At 39.0% G+C, this 19,067-nt stretch overlaps 1 protein-coding gene across 3 annotated transcripts in view; it reads right to left on the reverse strand.

Moving 5' to 3' along the window:
* CACNA2D1 (calcium voltage-gated channel auxiliary subunit alpha2delta 1) overlaps nt 1–19,067 on the reverse strand; it is a 531,008-nt gene that overhangs the window by 76,286 nt on the left and 435,655 nt on the right. For all 3 annotated transcript variants that reach the window (XM_067468854.1, XM_067468853.1, XM_067468852.1), the window contains exons 14-16: nt 9,368–9,446; nt 6,914–6,963; nt 4,902–4,991 (exon numbers count right to left, since the gene is read on the reverse strand). In XM_067468854.1, the coding sequence (XP_067324955.1) occupies nt 4,902–4,991; nt 6,914–6,963; nt 9,368–9,446 (219 nt within the window). The remainder of the gene's footprint in view (nt 1–4,901; nt 4,992–6,913; nt 6,964–9,367; nt 9,447–19,067) is intronic.

Genomic DNA, 19,067 nt, shown 5'->3' on the forward strand with positions numbered 1-19,067 from the left:
GCAATCAAGTTTAATGGCTTCATTCTGTTCCCTCTGTCGAACCTCCAGGGATGGAAACTGTTTCAGATAGATAGATAGATAGATAGATAGATAGACAGACAGACAGACAGACAGACAGACATACAGGCAGACAGAAACAACAGAATTACTTAGGCCACTGATACGAAGTGCCCTATGATATGATGAGTTACTAGCTTGAGCAACTCAGACACCATGGTCATCACAGGAGGCCCTGCTCTCTGCCCCACTCCCATCCCAAGTATGGCTGGTGGGACCGAGAGAAAGGGCCTTCTCTGTGGCCGCCCTCCCACCACTGGAACTCTCTCGTTAAGGAGTTAAAGATTACATCCCCCTTCCCACCTTCAAGGAACAGCTGAAGATATATCTTTGCTCACTGGCCTATGAGGAGGAGGAGATGGTAATACTATCATTATACCTCTGATTAAAAGCTACCATCCATATCCATGCCCTGTTCACTCCTTCAGCTCAATAGACATCTTGAGCAATAATCACTCTATTTGCCCCCAAAGAACTGGGAAACTGATGTTTCTGTTTGATGTTTGTTGTTTTGTCTTATGTCTGATATAACAGGTTGTGTTTTTAAAATTTAATTGTAGTTTTTAAGGCATAATTTGTTTTTATATGTTGGATTGTCAATTTTCATTATTATTGTTTGCCTTTCATGTTTGGATTCCGCCCTAAATCCCTCCACTGAGGTAAGGTGGAATATAAATAAGGTATTACTACTACTACTACTACTACTACTACTACTATCATTATTGGTGTGATGCTTTAATATGTCCTTGAGGCTTAAACTCATTTCTGGTGACACTGAACTCTTGCATTTGTCTTGCACTCCTGAAGCATATCTAGGCTAAGTGAGGGAATATGCTTTGGGTAGAACTGTATGTATTGTACATATTCTTGTATAAGTCTAAAAACTTCCATCCAAAAGATTGAGTTCAAAAATTAGAGTTGACTTAATCAGGAATCAATGTAACTAAAAATAAGTAGAGCGATGAAAGGAAAGAACTTAGTCCATCCCAGGAGAACCCAAAAGAAGTTCAGAAATCTTCTATTCTCACCATTGTGGTTCTGCTTTTAGCCTTTCAGAATTCATGGGTGGGAAATGATGGTGGCAGCTCTTTGGTGATTTCTTAGAGAATACAGGTTCTTCTGAGATGAAGTAAGCTCTCACATTTTGATGGTTCAATTTTTAAAAAGAGTTAAAACTGTACTTTAACTGTTATCAAAACAGGAACCACCCCCTTCTCTGAGTAGTGGTGAAAGGTCTTTTTGAATGACTAGATGGAAAAAGGGGACAGCAGTCAGCTGGCACTGAGGTGGCACTGCATTTCTCATGGACCATTTAATTTATTCATGGGTCATATGAAAACCACTAATTTTGGGTTCCAAACCTGCTCTTGACATATACATGAGGTCAACTTTTACATAACTATATATGGCACATGTAAGGTTGGAAACAGGCAGGTTGACAGCACAGTGGTGGCCCTCCATATTCACAGGTTCAATTGCCCATGGATTCAGTCATTCACAGCTTGAAAACACTTTTTTAAAAAACCCAAAGGTAAAATTTTAGCCATTTTCTATAAGGAACTCCATTTTACTGTGCCATTTTACTATAATGGATTTGAGCATTCACAGATGCTGATATCCACAAATGGCCCTGAAATTAAGGATACCAATTAAGGATATTCACAGATTGTGGATACCAAAATCTGTGAATGCTCAAATCATTTATAGTAAAATGGCACAGTAATGGGCTACCAAGGGCCCATTAAACTGAGTTGGTTCAAAAAATATTTTCAGTAGCCCTGGATCCTCTTCTGTGATGCATGAATAAGGAAGAAAAGTAAAATAATTTAATTGCTAGTAGAGCAGAATATATGTTGCTATATCTTTGTCACATCTACAAAATTGGGTGGTATGAATAAGATTTCTTGATATCCCCTCTATGTCCATATTTATGCAATTCTTTAAAAATATACAAAATAGGTTCAGATTCCTTTTATTTATGTTTGCATAATTAAAAAGCACAATAGTTACACAATTCTTTACTTTAGTTTGATTTATCTGCCTAAACCAGAGCTTTTTTCCTCTCCTTGCATATTCTTGCTTTAGTGCTGCTGTCTGAGAACAGGATGTGTAGGAAGATATGAACTTTCTCGGTGACATTTCCAGTAAGTATTTCATCAGCAACCAAGAATGGGTGGTCACTGAACTTGGGAACACTGGAACTATAATGATAGAAAGGGACTCAGCCACTTTGACAGGGATATAACAGACTTAATACATTTTCTTTGAAAGCAAGAAATATTACATTGTAATCGTAACGGGAAATGTCAGCACTCTGGTTGTATGGAAACAAGTGTATGTGCACACGCATATTACAGTAACCTCTGGGGGTGTTGAAATGTGCTTATCAAGGTTATCTCCAAGTATTGTAGAAACATTTTGGATAACAATACTGAATACATGTAGTTTATAGTTACTTGCACATATCTCTGTTTTTGGCAATGAGCTAAAAAGCTTGTGATGTGATGTCTTAACCCCAATTTCTTGACCCAAACTCTGTCCAGGCATTAGATGAAAACAGAGTTACTAATGTCAGGTGTAATATCATAATGTCCATAAGTCAAATCACTTAGCAAATAGGAGGTTTCGTCTGCTTCTTCATGTGAGGCCAAAGCAGAGGAATATGGCACACTTTGATGAGAACACTTCTCAAAATCAGTGTTCAAATTCTAGAAAAAGAAGGAAATTCCTCTGATCTAGAAGCCTCTCACTCTAGTCCCATATCAAGAGGTCTCTGTACAAAATGATGTAGGGATGGAAATGCAATCTGCTGTACTGTTCATGAACCTTTTCCCTGCTTATATTTCATGTTGTGGCTTATAAAATACAAAACACATTTCCAAGATTTTGTTGCATATGTGTTAGGCTCAATTACTTTACAGACACAAGCAGAGTTGAATCTTGATGTAATTTAAGATCAAGACATTTGGATGTAGCCCGCAGGGCTCAATACTGTCCCCTATGTTGTTTAACATATACATGAAGCCGTTGGGAGAGATCATCCGGAGTTTTGGGGTGCGATGTCATCTGTACGCAGATGATGTCCAACTCTATCACTCATTTCCACCTACCACTAAGGAGGCTGTTCAGGTCCTGAACCGGTGCTTGGCCGCTGTCTCGGACTGGATGAGGGACAACAGATTGAAACTAAATCCAGACAAGACAGAGGTACTCCTGGTCAGTCGTAAGACCGAACAGGGTACGGGGTTACAGCCTGTGCTGGACGGGGTCACACTCCCCCTGAAAGCTCAGGTACGCAGTCTGGGAGTTCTCCTGGATTCATCGCTGAGCTTGGAACCCCAGGTCTCAGCGGTGGTCAGGGGAGCATTTGCACAATTAAAACTTGTGCGCCAGCTGCGTCTGTACCTTGGGAGGGCTGACTTGGCCACGGTAGTACACGCTTTGGTTACATCCCGCTTAGACTACTGCAACGCTCTCTACGTGGGGTTGCCTTTGAAGACTGCCCGGAAGCTGCAGCAAGTCCAACGCGCGGCAGCCAGATTACTAACAGGGGCTGGGTACAGGGAGCACACCACTCCGCTGTTATGCCAGCTCCACTGGCTGCCAATTAGCTTCCGAGCACAATTCAAAGTGCTGGTGTTGACCTATAAAGCCCTAAACGACTCCGGCCCTGTTTACCTCTCCGAACGTATTCTCCCCTACGTACTATCAAGACTACTAAGATCATCTGGAGAGGCCCTGCTCTCGGTCCCACCGGCCTCGCAAGCGCGCCTGGTGGGGACGAGGGACAGGGCCTTCTCGGTGGTGGCTCCGCGACTTTGGAACTCTCTCCCTCTGAAGGCCAGAACCTCCCCATCCATCCTAACATTTAGGAAACGGGTGAAGACGTGGCTGTGGAGTCAGGCCTTCGATGAATGAGGACCCTGGATGGAAGTTGATGTAGATCCATCTTAATAGGACTACTGACCACTGTAGTTTTATATATAGTGTTTTTAAAGTTGTTTTTGTAATTGTGGTATATGATATTTTAATGAGTGTATATGTTTTTTATGGCTGGAAACCGGGCTGAGTCCCTCAATGAGAAGCTCGGTATAGAAAACTGTGAAATAAATAAATAAATAAATATAAGACTCCTTAAAAACCCTGAAAGAAACACACAAGCACAGACAAACATATGCATGCATACCTAGGTGTACAATTCATTACCAGGACCAGGAAGAGCATATTATTTAATCTATCAACTAATCCAAGATGGTAATATCTGAGGACAAAAGTATCCCAATGGCTCCTCTCCAGACTTTCAGAAAACAGTCCTGCAATTCCATAGTTTGATTGTTTCCAAAAGCCTAAGATGCCTCTTAGTAATTCAACTGAACACCATTGATGTCTTTCCAGTCTCTCAGGGATGGTTTCCTTTTTTTCTTTGAGTCTCTTTTAAGTGCTAGAAAATAGGGAGAGACAAAACCTCACATATTCTTATTTTTTCTAGTCAAAAACTGGGAAAATTTACTTAGTTAGACTATAATTTCCTGAATCTGCAGTAACATGGGCACTGTCTGATTTTCCAGGTTTTACAATAGACGAAACTTTTCAAATCCCTCATGTTTTTCCTCACTTGATTTGACACCTAGAATTTCAAGCACTTTTGCTTTCCTTGAAGTCTTTGCCTTGAGAAACGTTCAGATTTTCAGCTTATCCTTTAGAATGTTTGAAGGTCTGCTAGTTTTTGCATAATAAACAATATTATCCTGACTATTTTTTCTATGGATACATTTCAGCATTTTTTTTTTACAGAAAAACTTCATATTAAAAATATACTTAAAACATGCTAGTGTGAATCATACCAGTGCATCCAAGTAAACATTGGTCCACTGGACTTGTTTAGCTTTTTTTCCAGCCAAAACCATGGGTCTCCCTAAAACATCCAAGTATTCCTGTCAGAGAAAATAAACATGGAGTTAGCTGGTCATCATTAAGAAATAGTATGCTGCTATTTTGTAAACCCTATCAGAAATTCAGGTGGAAAACCTCAATTCAGTTGAGGCATGATGTTTTACAAACCAACAGTAAAAATTGTGCTAGCCTGGAATTCCCAAGAAGTCTCTTGTGCCTCCACCACCCTACAACTGAGTGCCATCAGAGATCCCCTAAATGTTAATATAATGGGGCCACATGTAAAGAGAACAAGGCTAAAGCAAGTGGTTGACAGGACAGAACCAAAAGTGGATGTGGAATATGTTTAACTCTCTTAATCTTGCGAGAGGAATTTTCTTTTCAACTTTTCTTTTAACTTACACTATAAGCTACTGGGATGGTTGGAAATTAACCAGCCAAATCAAATCAAATTTGAGGAACTTCCAGAGGATCTTTGAAATTTGGCCAAAGGCTGCTAGAATTACATGATACTCTTAAGTTAAGATATCTCAAACATTTTCATGTCATGCCTCCCCTGAATGTATTCTACCCCTTAATCCTCCCCATCAATAAACCATTCCCCAAATCAATGAACATATGCATCCCAGTGCTAGCAGTCTAAAAAAAAAGCACTGGCCCAAAATCAGCACTTGATTATATCATTAAAACAGATATTTTATTTATTTATTTATTTGACTTGTATACCACCACTCCCAATTTGGCTCGGAGCGGTTTACAGCAGTAGATTAAAACAATACAACCAACTTTAAAATACAATAAAAACGAGAACCGACATAGTCCCGAGTTATTCACCCATCGAAAGCTTGTTCCCTTCATGAGCAGACAATGAAGTTTAAGCATAAACATTTGAGATTGCAGTGTCTGCATGTACTGCTGGAAGAAAAGAATGTCTGACTTGATATGATCTGATGCAAATCTAAAACATTATGCCCCTTGTATTTAGTCCCCTGAGGGAATGTGTACTTTAAAGTATGCAAATCAATGGTCTAGAGACGTGATTTCTCCTTTGGGATGTAAGAGTTTTATGATTTGCAAAAAAAGGATAGGTATATGTTATGTTCTTAGGTAGGTTATACAATAATGCTGGCTAGAGGACACATGATTCCTCATGATGTGATTATCACCCACACCTTCTTCTGGCCAAAGATAGCAGGCTTTCATATGCTACAGGAGCGATGTGTGTTGAATCCACAGAAAAGTGTCTTCCAGATCACTTTTAAAAAAAATATCTCACAAGAGACAAAATAAAGTATATTTTCACCCCTGGTGGTGCAGTGGGTTAAACCCCTGTGTTGGCAGGCCTGAAGACCGACAGGTCGCAGGTTCGAATCCGGGGAGGCAAATGAGCTCCCTCTATCAGCTCCAGCTCCTCATGCAGGGACATGAGAGAAGCCTCCCACAAGGATGATAAAAACATCAAATCATCCGGGCATCCCATGGGCAACGTCCTTGCAGACGGCCAATTCTCTCACACCAGAAGCGACTTGCAGTTTCTCAAGTCGCTCCTGACACGACAAAAAAACCGACCCAATACATGCTTAACAACGTAGTATAATTTATATTGCATAACAATATCTCATGGGTTTGAAAGGTTTCTGAAAAGTATTAGAGTGCCAATGAACAGAAGATGAATCTATTAATTGATATACAGGACAGGAAATTCAAGACTAGAACTACTACAATTGTAGTGTCTGATCTTCTCACGAGGTTTGGCTAGCCAGACACTACTTGGTCAAATCTGCCAAGGATAACTTTATTTTATACTATTTTACTTTACTGGAATAATTCATCAAAGACATAAACGTATTTTCTGAAAAGTCTCATCCATGTGATCTGTCTAAGGACAATTCCTACAGAGGAGTTCTATTCAGTGGGCTTGACTTTGGAGTCTGATTGCTGTTTCATAAATTTTATAAAGTACCTGTGTGTTTATTCTTATGGCACCAATGGAAGGGATTTCATAGTAGTAACCTGAAAAATAAAACATAAAACAGAATTTGCAGCCTGACTGCAATCTTATCCTCTCCATGATAGCACTTGAAAGAGTGTAACACTTAGAACTATATCAGCACTGGTGTCCTCCAGCTGGGAAGGATATTAAAAATCAAGAGCTTCCTTGTGATAAACTTACCTAAAAGGTAAGGCTTAAGGTAAAGGGCAGATTATCCCCTTCATTCAAATTTTACTTCAGTGTATCTGATAAGACAGGATCCTGCAGTGTGTCCATGGATAGTAAAGTAGATTACAACGGGCAGAACAGGGAGTTGACAATAGATGCCAGCTCCCTCCATCTAATAGTAAGACCAAAACTGTAATGGACAGGGGTCTGGTATGCTACTACAGGAAAGCGAGTTGCATGCCATGCATAATACATGTGATTCTGAAGTCTGTCAAGGACTTTAGAATTCTCCTTTTTTGAATCTTTGGAGTTCATAAATTGTTTCAATTGGTTTTAATTGTTTTAATATTTAAACGGACTATTCTTTTAGTCTGTTTAAATAACTCACCATTGTTAAATGCTGCATTGTTTAATTAGCTGTATAGTTTTTAGCTGAGATGATATAGGGTGGGATACAGGCCAGTAAACTCAGAGGGGCACTTAAAAAGAATCAATATTCACATTTCTCTCTATTATCTGGTGTGGCCTCTAAAATAGGGAAAAAACAGTACTCTAAAGCAGGGCTTCATCAACTTTTCCACCTGACACCCCATTTTGGTCTTAAGAATTTTTTTGTGACCCCAGTTATACAAAATAGGTATAAAAAGCAAATATTTATTGATAACAAATCATCATTTTCAAAGTTTGCTAAACAGGATGAGTTTCCTTTTTATGAAGTAGAGCTGAAGCATCTTCTGCAGAGTCCACTGTAAACACTGCACAACAGATTCATATACATGGCTAAAGTAGGCAGTATATGATGTTCAGAAAACATTTTATGTTGCCAAATTTTTGAGGACCCAAATATTGAGGTAAGAGGACTCAATTTGAGGTCGGGACCCAAGGTTTAAGAAGCAGGGTTCTACAGTGTCTTATTTTCCTTTATCCTTAATATTTTGCACAGATGGTCATAGCATTTTATTTCTTTTGTCTATTTCTATATTCTACTTCATCACGCTCAAATTATCAACAAAATTGATAAAAATACTTTAAAATATCTGTAGTAACTTCCAGAAGAATGTGGGAAGCATGTGGGAAGACAGCATGTGAACAAGGCAAATTTGCTTCTCTATCCAGGAAATTGCCAAACATGTATCGATTATTCCTTTGTACTGCCTATTTATATAACTGGTTATTATAGCACACATGCAAATTATATAACTGCAGCTGTTATAGTACATGTTCAAATTACATATGCAAATTGTCACTACAAGCAAAAGTATCAGCTCTCACACTTAGAATAAAGCATCAGGTCCATGGATGTACGAAAGTAGCTAATGGCTGAGATGTAACTTTCTACCCTAAAGCACCAAAGAAGAAAGCCAATGCCTAAATCTCAAAGCCAGAGTCTAAGGGCCTTTCCACACAGCCCTATATACCAGAATATCAATGCAGAAAATCTCACATTATCTGAGTGTGGACTGAGATAACCCAGATCAAAGCAGATATTGTGGGATGGATTTTCTGCCTCAATATTCTGGGATATAGAGTTTGTGGAAGGGTCCTAAGATGCAATTATGCTGCAATGTGAAAATACTCATTTTATTATTAGAACATACCAAATGGCTTGGCTCCAATTCTACAACTGTTGGGAAATGCCCCATGACCCTGTGTATACATTTTCCACATTTATGCTATTGATACCATCCCAACATTGCTATACATCTCATAATAGCCCCACACAGCAAAATTCATACAATGTAGACAGCTGCAAGGAAACCTCTATGTGTGAACACTTTCTCATGCCCAAAGAATTACACAGAATGAGGAAGCTTGTGCAATTGGGTGGAAAAAGCTACTCCAAAGATGTAAGAATAAGGGGAAGCCTTACTGTTGTGAAGCCTCCCTGAGTCTCCCTCTGGGGGTGAGAAGGATGGGGTACAAATGTGTTAAATAAATAAATAAATAAATAAATAAATAAATAAATAAATCAGGGGATAGCCATGTGGTCCTGCTCTTTGCTTTACCTGGGGAATACAGTACATGAATATAGCTTCAATTCTCCAGAAATGAAGACACATAAAATGCAAGAAAGAGAGAACCAGAGGAACAATAGAGGAATGGAACCACTGGAAATGTTCTCATCCATAATTCAAGTGTATCCATTTTCCCAGCACCTCTTCAGATTAATTTCTCATTTGGTCTAAAACAAAAGATAAAATCTAGATAGCACTGGAATGTAGTGTCATGATAAAAAGTACCACAGATTGACAGTACCTTTATTTGCACAGGCCATCCATTGTATGGGTCCCTTGTCGTAATTGTGCTGACCAACAGAAAATGTAAATACACGGACCTAGGAAAAAAATTAAAAATTGAGTCAGTTTTGTCATGTAATAGTCATCATTTAAACCCAAAACAGAATGAGTATCAAATACCTGGACCAGTTTTTCACCAATAGATTATCATGTTCTCTTCACCTTTAAGATACATTGTCTACACTATTATAATGTTCCCGAAATCCCATCATTAGGTAGTATACCTAAGTAGTAGGGCTGGGCGGTTTCGTTTTGTAATTTCGCAATTCGTTAAAAATTCATTATTTTTTTTTATAACGAAGCGATTTTGAACCATTCAGGAGCATCTAAAAAACGAAATGAATTTTTCAATTCGTTTTGTAATTGCTTCGTATTCATTTCGAAATCGTTTCGAAATTGTTTCGTTATTATTTCCGCATGTCTAGGGCAAGTTTTATAGCTGTTGTTTGTTTAATCAGTGAAAAAAAAATATAAATATCACACCAACAGTCAACAACAGAGGGAGAGGGAAGCTTCAAAAGTTCCCCCTGTCCCATATGGAGGTTTTTTAGCATATTGCGCGGTCGCGTCCGCCATTAACGAATCGATTCGTATTCGTTTCGAAATCGTTTCGTAATTGTTTCGTAATTTACGAAATTTCGTAAATATCGAACTTTTTTAAAGAAAAATTTCGGAATTCTTTTAAATATCGAAACACAAAAAACCCCAAAAAACGAATCGAGTTTAGAAACAAAATTTCCGTGGTTGCCCAGCCCTACTAAGTAGGACTTTTCTTTCAATATTTTCAATAGAAGCAAAATACATAGTATCATTCATAATAAGTGCGCAAAATATATTCTGCAGGTTACAATAATGGCAAAAGATCAAGTATCAATACTAGGGAACTAGAATCTTTTGCAGTTCCAAAAAACAAACATAGGAGGATAGTACCTACGATTTGTGGAATCAGGCTTCTAATTCTCATGTTGTCTTATCCTCATACCAATACATCAGAAAAACATTATTAAACAATACAGTGTGATTGAAGCTTTTTCTGTAACAATGCCCCAGAAGTTCTCTGCATCTCTGTCAATCTGTTGGTCTGTCAACCAAACTATTTAATTAAAACATTTCTTAATTCAGGAAAGAGAACTATGTTAGATGAGGAGGGAAAAAGAATAGTATGTGTTTATGTTACCCTAAGGTCTTTTTACCAGGTGGGGAGACAAACAATAGCCCTATTTCCCTGAAGAACAACAGTAATGCAGAGTGAAAATTGACCATGACATCAAAAACTGTTTGCACATTGATGAACAGAAATATTCAGAAATTTACTAATAAACCAATTAGCAGTCACCCCTATGTTAACAGTTCAAACTATTTGCATTTCTCTATCTTGTTAATAGCTATCAACAAGGATATTTGGTTGTAAGGCAAAGGCAAAGATTTCCCCTTGACATTAAGTTTAGTCCAGTCTGACTCTGGGAGGAGGTGCTCATCTCCATTTCTGAAGAGCCAGCTTGTCGGCTTGTCCGTAGATGCCTCCAAGGTCATGTGGCTGGCATGACTGCAGGGAGTGCCATTGTACTTAGGGATAACATGTCAGTATAAAACAGACTTGTAAAAAGGAACTTGCTGCAAGTATATATTTTCCATATCAAGTCACTGCCATCTAGTGGAAGAGATTGTGGTGTTTTACAAAGATTTCTGTTTTTCAAAAATGAGAAATTGGTTGGCTTTTAGAAATTCATGTTTTTGTATTGTACTTTACATAATCAAATGAAAACATATTAATAAGGAATCTGGCAGACAGTTTTTATTTCAAAAGCATCTTAAGTTTATTTCAAAACCATTAAAAAGATGTTTACTGCAGTGTTACTGTTATTTTTGCATTTTACTTCCAGTTATGAGTAAGTAGATAAATTGTTCTATAAGGTCTTGCAAACTCAGCGAGGGAAGGAAAAAAATTGAAAACAACTTTTTATGCACATAACACAATATATCTGCATGGAGAAGATTTTTCCTGCACAGAAAATGCTATCCTATATTGTGATTAGGTTTCAAAAACTCGTAGTTTTGATATCTAAATAAGTAAAATTAATGACTTAGGAATATACTGATATATCTTTATATTTCAGGATCTTGCTTAGTTTCTTCATAGCTGCACTTCCAAATCTTACCCTTTTGTTTTAGACCAAGTGCATCTTAATAATATAATTATGCTTAAAGGAAATATTTGGAAAACAAACTATGCCATATGACCAACAAGGTATGCGCTTCTTATTTAAACATTAAAAAGAGATGGAGAAACAGACACAGCAAATTAGTAAAGTAGTCATTTTCCTAGTGTAACTAATGCAGTTTTGTTCCATCCATTGAGCAAACCCACTACAGGGAAAATCATTTCCAAGAAGCCTGCATGGTGTTTAGTAGGCATGGTTAGGTTCGGTCAGAATCTTCTTAATTCAAAATAAATTCTGAAAGATTTGCTTTTTGAAGTGATTTCGAAGTTTTTAAGGAAACTGGAAGTCCCTTTGCCCTTCTGAAGCTTTTTTCGCCAATTCTCTTTATGAAGCAGTAAGTGAGTGGGATTCAGCCACCTCCTTGCCGGCAGGTGACTTAATACTGTGAGTTTCTGGGCTGGGCAGACTTGGGGTTTTGGATTTCTCTTCTTGCTCAACCCACTCATGACACCACAATTAATAATCTCTCTTTGTTATAGGACTTTCACCAAATTTACTAGTCCCCTTTGGGAAAGTGTGGTATAAATAAGGTAAATCTATCACCTCCCTCAAAGACCTAGGACTATATCACTCTGCCAAACTGTACCCCACAAACAGTTGACCTACGGGGTCTGATGATTGGGAAGGGGGATTATGGAAGTTAAGGTGATGTTTGGAGAGGGAGGTTGGGTGGTGGGGATATGTTGTTACTTCATTACTAAATAAGTAATATGCTCTAGAATGCATATGTCCTATTTTAGAGTTCTGTTTTAATGGTGGTATTGTGCAATATAGAAATCTAAAATCTTAGCAGCTAGGTAATATTGAAGAAGCAGCAAGGTATACTGTGGGGCAGGTGGGAGATCCAGGTTAGACATTTTCTATTTCAGTGCTCCAGAGCTATAGGACATGTGAGAAGAGAAGGCAGCCCGGGAATCGCGAGAACATTCTCATAGCCTCCGATTTGCCTCCCCCCATGAATAGTCTAGGTAACCAAAGTTACGCCCTAAAAGTCCTGCTGCTTAATGCTAGGTTGGTGAATGGAAAAACAATGGTCATCCAAGATTTAATATTGGATGAGCATGCCAACCTGGCTTGCATAACTGAGATTTTGCTGAACGAAGGAGGGGGTAAATCTCTCCCAAATTTGTCTACTAGGTTTCAGTGTGCAGCAGAAGGCAAGACCCTGGGGGCAGGGAGAAGGAGTTGCAGTGGTCTATTGGTATTCCATCCACCTGACCAGGTGCCCCATCCCACAGTCATAGAATCCAGTCCAACCCCCTGCCAAGAAGCAGGAATATTGCATTCAAATCACCCCTGACAGATGGCCATCTAGCCTCTGTTTTAAAGCCTCCAAAGAAGAAGCCTCCAAAACACTCCGGGGCAGAGAGTTCCACTGCTGAACGGCTCTCACAGTCAATAAGTTCTTCCTAATGTTCAGATGGAATCTCCTTTCTTGTAGTTTGAAGCCATTGTTCTGCGTCCTAGTCTTCAGGGAAGCAGAAAACAAGCTTGCTCCCTCCTCCCTGTGACTTCCTCTCACATATTTATACATGGCTATCACATCTCCTCTCAGCCTTCTCTTCTTCAGGCTAAACATGCCCAGCTCCTTAAGCCACTCCTCATAGGGCTTGTTCTCCAGACCCTTGATCATTTTAGTTGCCCTCCTCTGGACACAATATTCCAGGTGTGGTCTAAACAAGGCGGATTTCCCTGGATCTAGACACTATGCTCCTATTGATGCAGGGCAAAATCCCATTGGTTTTTTTTTGCTGCCACATCACATTGTTGGCTCATGATTAACTTGTTGTCCACAGGCTACTTCTTTTATTAAAATATATGAAAGGCACACAGAATCTTCAGTTGGAATTAAAAGAGGAAAATATTGTTTATTTTGAATAGACAGTAAGCATAATGGTTGCAAAATATCTTATCAGACTCTTCTTGGTTACAGAGCTGTTAATTTAAAATTGAATTGCTTTAAAATAGGTTCCACACATACAACTTTAAACAGGAATCTTTTTAAAGAATTCTTTAAAGTTCCCTTCCTTCACAGCACTCTAAACTTTAGGGGCTTATTAACTATAGTTCCTCGAAGTGGCAACTATTAAAACCACAAGCAATTGCCAATTCACTCTTCCTACTCCCTTCACCGCTACACGTCCTTCTTCACTCTCCACACTCTAACTAATTGACACTAAAAATGGTCGCTGTCTTCTTGCTTCAGCTTCCTCTCTTTGTTTGCGAACGCCAAAAAATATTGCAATAAGGAGGAAGAGAGCATAGGAATTTCAAGTTTACAAGAAGACCCATTTGCAAGTTGTCACCATCTGAGCCATTATAATCTATGATCCTGTTGGCCAGCATCATTTGAAGTATTAGTAAGGGTATTGTGGCTGTGAGCAGCAAAAAGGAGATAAAGATGGTTGCCAGCCCCCCAGATGCCAATGTTTTGGAGAGGAAAGAACCTCTAGATCAACACCACTGCATTAAAAATATTAGTAATTTAGATAATAGCTTTCTGTCTGGAGAATTCCCTTGCTATGTACCTTTCTATGCTGTCCTTGTTCTGCTGCTGAATAGATAAATTGATCTATCGTGTTCCCAAGATGTTCCAGTTAATGGAACTCTTTGCCAGCACCTTCAAATGGGGTATGACTTGACAGATTGAAAATTCACCTGAAAATCCAATTGATATGCAACACATATACTAAAAGCCCAAACAGTTCAATTTCATAGTCGGCACAAGAAGTACATTTCTTTTCTATAAAAAGCCAGTTCATCAAGAAATGCTAACCTGCATTTTATAGCTTGGCCCTATTTGCTCTCAAAATTCATTTTTTCCTCTGCAGTGGTTTACCTATGAGTGCTGACAGCCAATGTCAGTAGCATATAATTTGCCTAATACGAACACAGCTGAGAAGAACATCCTACATATATACAGGAAGTCCCTGAGTTACTAACATCCAACTTCTAAATGACTAATAGCTACAAACAGGGCTGAGACACAAAGAAGTGAGAGAAATCTACCCCTAGGAAGTGAAATTCACTTCTGGAAGAGTTATTATTATTTATTATTTACTGTATTTATACCCCGCTCTTCTCACCCAGAAGGGGACTCAGGGCGGCTTACAAACTACAGCAAAAATTCGATGCTGCATCGTGCACATAACAATGAACATACCATATAAAATGATAAACAATTAAAACAATTAAAACAATAATACAGATTAAAAGCCTACAAGTCCCGCGTCATGATTTCCAAACTTCATAGTTTTCCATAGTTGTTATACAGAATCCTAGGTTAGAAAGATATAGTAACTAAAGCCCTCCCTCCCTCACCCTCCCTAGCAAGCAATCACCCGATTCCCCCCTCCCTCCTTGACACAACCTAAATTCCTGATAAAATATGGTCTTATGAGTTGTTATCATGAGGTAAGGTGGTACAAAGGTTAACGGTACAGGTTGCGAAGATTTTTAAAGCAGTTAATCATAGAGTGAAAGGGTGTCAATATTGTGTACTGGGACTTAACATTCAACAATCAAATTCTGTTATAAATCAAAATAGCAAAGATACAATGAACGGAACCCAATCAGAAGACTTGCTGGAGATGTTCCAGCCTCTTCTAAAGCATCCTCAGCAGCAGACTCCTCTAGTCCTGCCTCAGTTTTTATAGCTGCCCCTCCTGGAGGCGGTTTTATAGCTGCCCCTCCTCACATCAATTTTTCGTAGAAGGCCTTCTCTTCCGTAGTCAATCAATATCGTTCTTCTTTATACGTCACCATTATTCCCTCATGTCTTTCCCACCAGTATCTAATTCCTCTCTTCTTCAATTCGTCTGTGAGAAAGTAATACTTTTTTCTCCTATTCAATGTCATTTGTGGATATTCTTTAAGGACTGGAATCTTCGTTCCTTTGTACTATAGTGGGTCCTTATTGGTCTTCCATAATACCTCATCTCTAATCTTTTTCTTTGTAAATTGGACTATCACATCGCTTGGTGTCTTGTGTTTCCTAGAATAAAATGAGGAAATCCAATATATTTGATCAATATCTTGCTCTAACTCATCCTCCTCATCTTCCAGACTTGTGGCTAAGAGCTTTATAACTAGTAATCTTATATCTTCCTTAGCTCCTTCTTGGATATTTCTTAGCCTCAATTGATAATCCATTTATCTAAATAGAGCCTTAAAATTAATTATAAAAAGAAATTCTTGAATTAATTTATCTATTTAACCGTCTGCTTCTCGTCTTGGTCCGCTGCACGCCTTTTTCTCATCCTGGTCTGCTTTTCGTCTGCTTCTCATTCTTGTTAGTCTAGTCGTCTACTTCTCGTCCTTGTTCCTCCCGAAATCCGCTGCTTCTTGTCCCCGAATTAAGTCAAATTTCTCAGTTATTTTCCCTTGAATATCTTTTGTAACAATGTTTCTCTATGATCTTCTTCTTCCTGCTTCCTACTTCCGCCCTTGGCTTGTTCTGCTTCTCAGCACTTCTGCCCTTATCTTCCCTCCTCCTTCTCAAACTACAGTTCCCACAATGCACTTGTACTGTTCTTCCTGTTAAGGTCTATCACAGCCCCTCTATTTTATCATTTCCATTTATTGTCGTCTGCCACTATTGTTTATGAAGAAGGCTGCGTAGACAAAACAACAATGGTGCCAAGGTTGCTTCCGTTCGAATATGTAAGCTAACTTAAAAGTTCATTTAAAAGCGCCAGAAAATAAGTGGGAACCAGGTAAAAAAGGAAAAGAAAAATCAACAATTACAGGAGGAGGATAAGGGCTTCGATATTAATTTAATTTACTTTTAACATATTTTTTAATAATGATCTCTATTAGACTTCAATGTTCTATCAAATCTTAAATTCAGATATATATATATAAATTTCTGGTCTGATCCTGGGTTTCTCTCCTCATAGAATCATAGAATCATAGAATCATAGAATCAAAGAGTTGGAAGAGACCTCATGGGCCATCCAGTCCAACCCCCTGCCAAGAAGCAGGAATATTGCATTCAAATCACCCCTGACAGATGGCCATCCAGCCTCTGTTTAAAAGCTTCCAAGGAAGGAGCCTCCACCACACTCCGGGGCAGAGAGTTCCACTGCTGAACGGCTCTCACAGTCAGGAAGTTCTTCCTAATGTTCAGATGGAATCTCCTTTCCTCAGCTGTCTTCTTAATAAAAATTATATATATATATATATATATATTGGTTAGATCCTTCTTTAGTAATCCGGGAGCATTTCCCCTTATTTTTACCTCAAAGATTGAATTTCTTCTTTTCAGGATTAAAATATAAAAAAATGGGGTGGTGGCAGTTAAACGAGCTCAGCCAAGCCCGATCCAGCACTGCCTCAGTTTTTATAGCTGCCCCTCCTGCAGTTGGTTGATCACTCCCAGCTGGAAATGGTTTGGGGTTGCAGTCTTCCTCACAAGGAACCCCAAAGCCAGGAGCAGGAGAGTTTGCTGGAGGTGTTCCGGCCTCTTCTCTAGCAGCCTCAGCAGCAGACTCCTCTAGCCCTGCCTCAGTTTTTATAGCTGCCCCTCCTGGAGTTGGTTTGTCACTCCCAGCTGGAAATGGCCTGGGGTTGCAGTCTTCCTCATGAGGAGCCCCAAAGCCAGGAGCAGGAGAGCTTGCTGGAGATGTTCCGGCCTCTTCTATAGCAGCCTCAGCAGCAGTCTTAGCAGCAAAGTTACCTTGGTGAAAAAGTGAAGCAAGCCATGTTTTTTTCACAATCCAATTATCACAGGGACAGAAAATGAGGTGAAATCTTCTGAAGAGTGGGCACAGAAAGCAAAACAAACAGTAGTGTGACTCCTACTATGACTAGGGCACAATGGAGGAGATTCCACCTGAACATTAGGAAGAACTTTCTGGCCGTGAGCTGTTCAGCAGTGGAACTTTCTGCCCTGGAGTGTGGTGGAGGCTCTTCTTTGGAAGCTCTTAAACAGAGGCTGGATGACCATCTGTTGAGGGTGCTGTGAATGAGATTTTCCTGCTTCTTAGCAGGGGGTTGGACTGGATGGCCCACAAGGACTCCTCCAACACTATGACTCTATGAGGGCATCCATGTTCTTTTTCATTGCTTCTAATTCATCTGTAATTTCCTTTTTCATTATGCTTAATTCATCTTTGATAAATGTAGTATATATATATACTCAAGTTTAACATTTGATCTTCTGATAGGCATCTTGTTTTTCCAAAATCTTCTGTATCTCTTTCATAAGGTCTTTCATATTAATTTCATCTGGAACAGAGTCTCTTCTCATGTCGAAATTATCCTTCCCCCCCTTGTTGTTTTAGGAGTTGTCATTTTCTTTTCAATATCTAAAGTTTTCTTTACTTTATTATAGTTTGAGTATTGTTATAATATAGTTCTCTTATTCGTTCCCTTTGTCTTCTTTATTAACTCAGTTGACTAGATTCCATCTCAATCTATCCAGTGATCTTCTTATGCTCTTTCTCCTTCACTTCTCTTTCTTACACCTTTATTAAAGTACTGTATCTTCCTGCAACGTCGTCCTTCATGATTTCTGTCTCACTAGCTGTTCTTTTTATATTCTAATTTGGGTTTTTTTATCTCCCCACCTCTTTATTTATTCATTATTTACCACAGTTCTGGTTTTCTTTCCTTTTCTTTCCTTTCTCTATGGTTCCATCACTGTTTGCTTCTTTCCAGTTCTTACTTCCTGACTCTCTATCAATTCTACTCTCTTGCCTCTCTTGTTCCACTCTTTTTCCATACTCTCATTCCCTGTAGTCTCACTGGAATATGATGTTACTTTACCCTCTTTGCCGTCTCTTGGTTGTTTGTCTTGCTGATTCCAGGACTCAGTTCTGGATCATCTATTCTTCCATTCTCATACTATCCTACCGTCTCCGACTCACCTTTGTCTAAAGAAGTCCTCAACTAGGCAGTCTCCTCCTAGTTTGGTTTTTTTTCATATTAATGGCATCTCCTTTGTAGCATGTATCCTCCTAAAGTTACTTTCCCCACCAATCACCCAGACTGAGATTGATATGTAAATTTTAAAAGGCTAATTTCTTTAATTATGATCCTTTATTGTCTTTACAAGTTCTGTTCACACTGTTTGACTTTTTGTTTGTTAATAACAATTAAGGAGGGGTTATCTTCCCACGATGAATTTGAGTTTGTTCGCAAAGAGCTCACTGTTTCAATGAGCTACTTGCCGACTCTTCTTCTTTCTTACTTTTAAAAATGGGTGCAGGATGGCTGTTAGCCTGAGATCCCCAGGTGGAGTGTCTGTTTACCTCTTGCAATCTGCTGTGCCCCGCGGGAATCTCATCCGGGTTTCTGTGCCATCTCCCTTGAGGGGAAACAACTTCTCAGACCTTCAGTTTGGAACCCTATGTGTTCTGCAGTCCTAGGGACATTGATTCATCTGCCAGAAGGGAGCTAAATGCTCTATCCGATTGCAACAAGGTCTGGCACTCA

The sequence above is a fragment of the Anolis sagrei genome, chromosome 5 (genome assembly GCF_037176765.1).
Source record: "Anolis sagrei isolate rAnoSag1 chromosome 5, rAnoSag1.mat, whole genome shotgun sequence".
NCBI classification, from domain to species: domain Eukaryota; kingdom Metazoa; phylum Chordata; class Lepidosauria; order Squamata; family Dactyloidae; genus Anolis; species Anolis sagrei.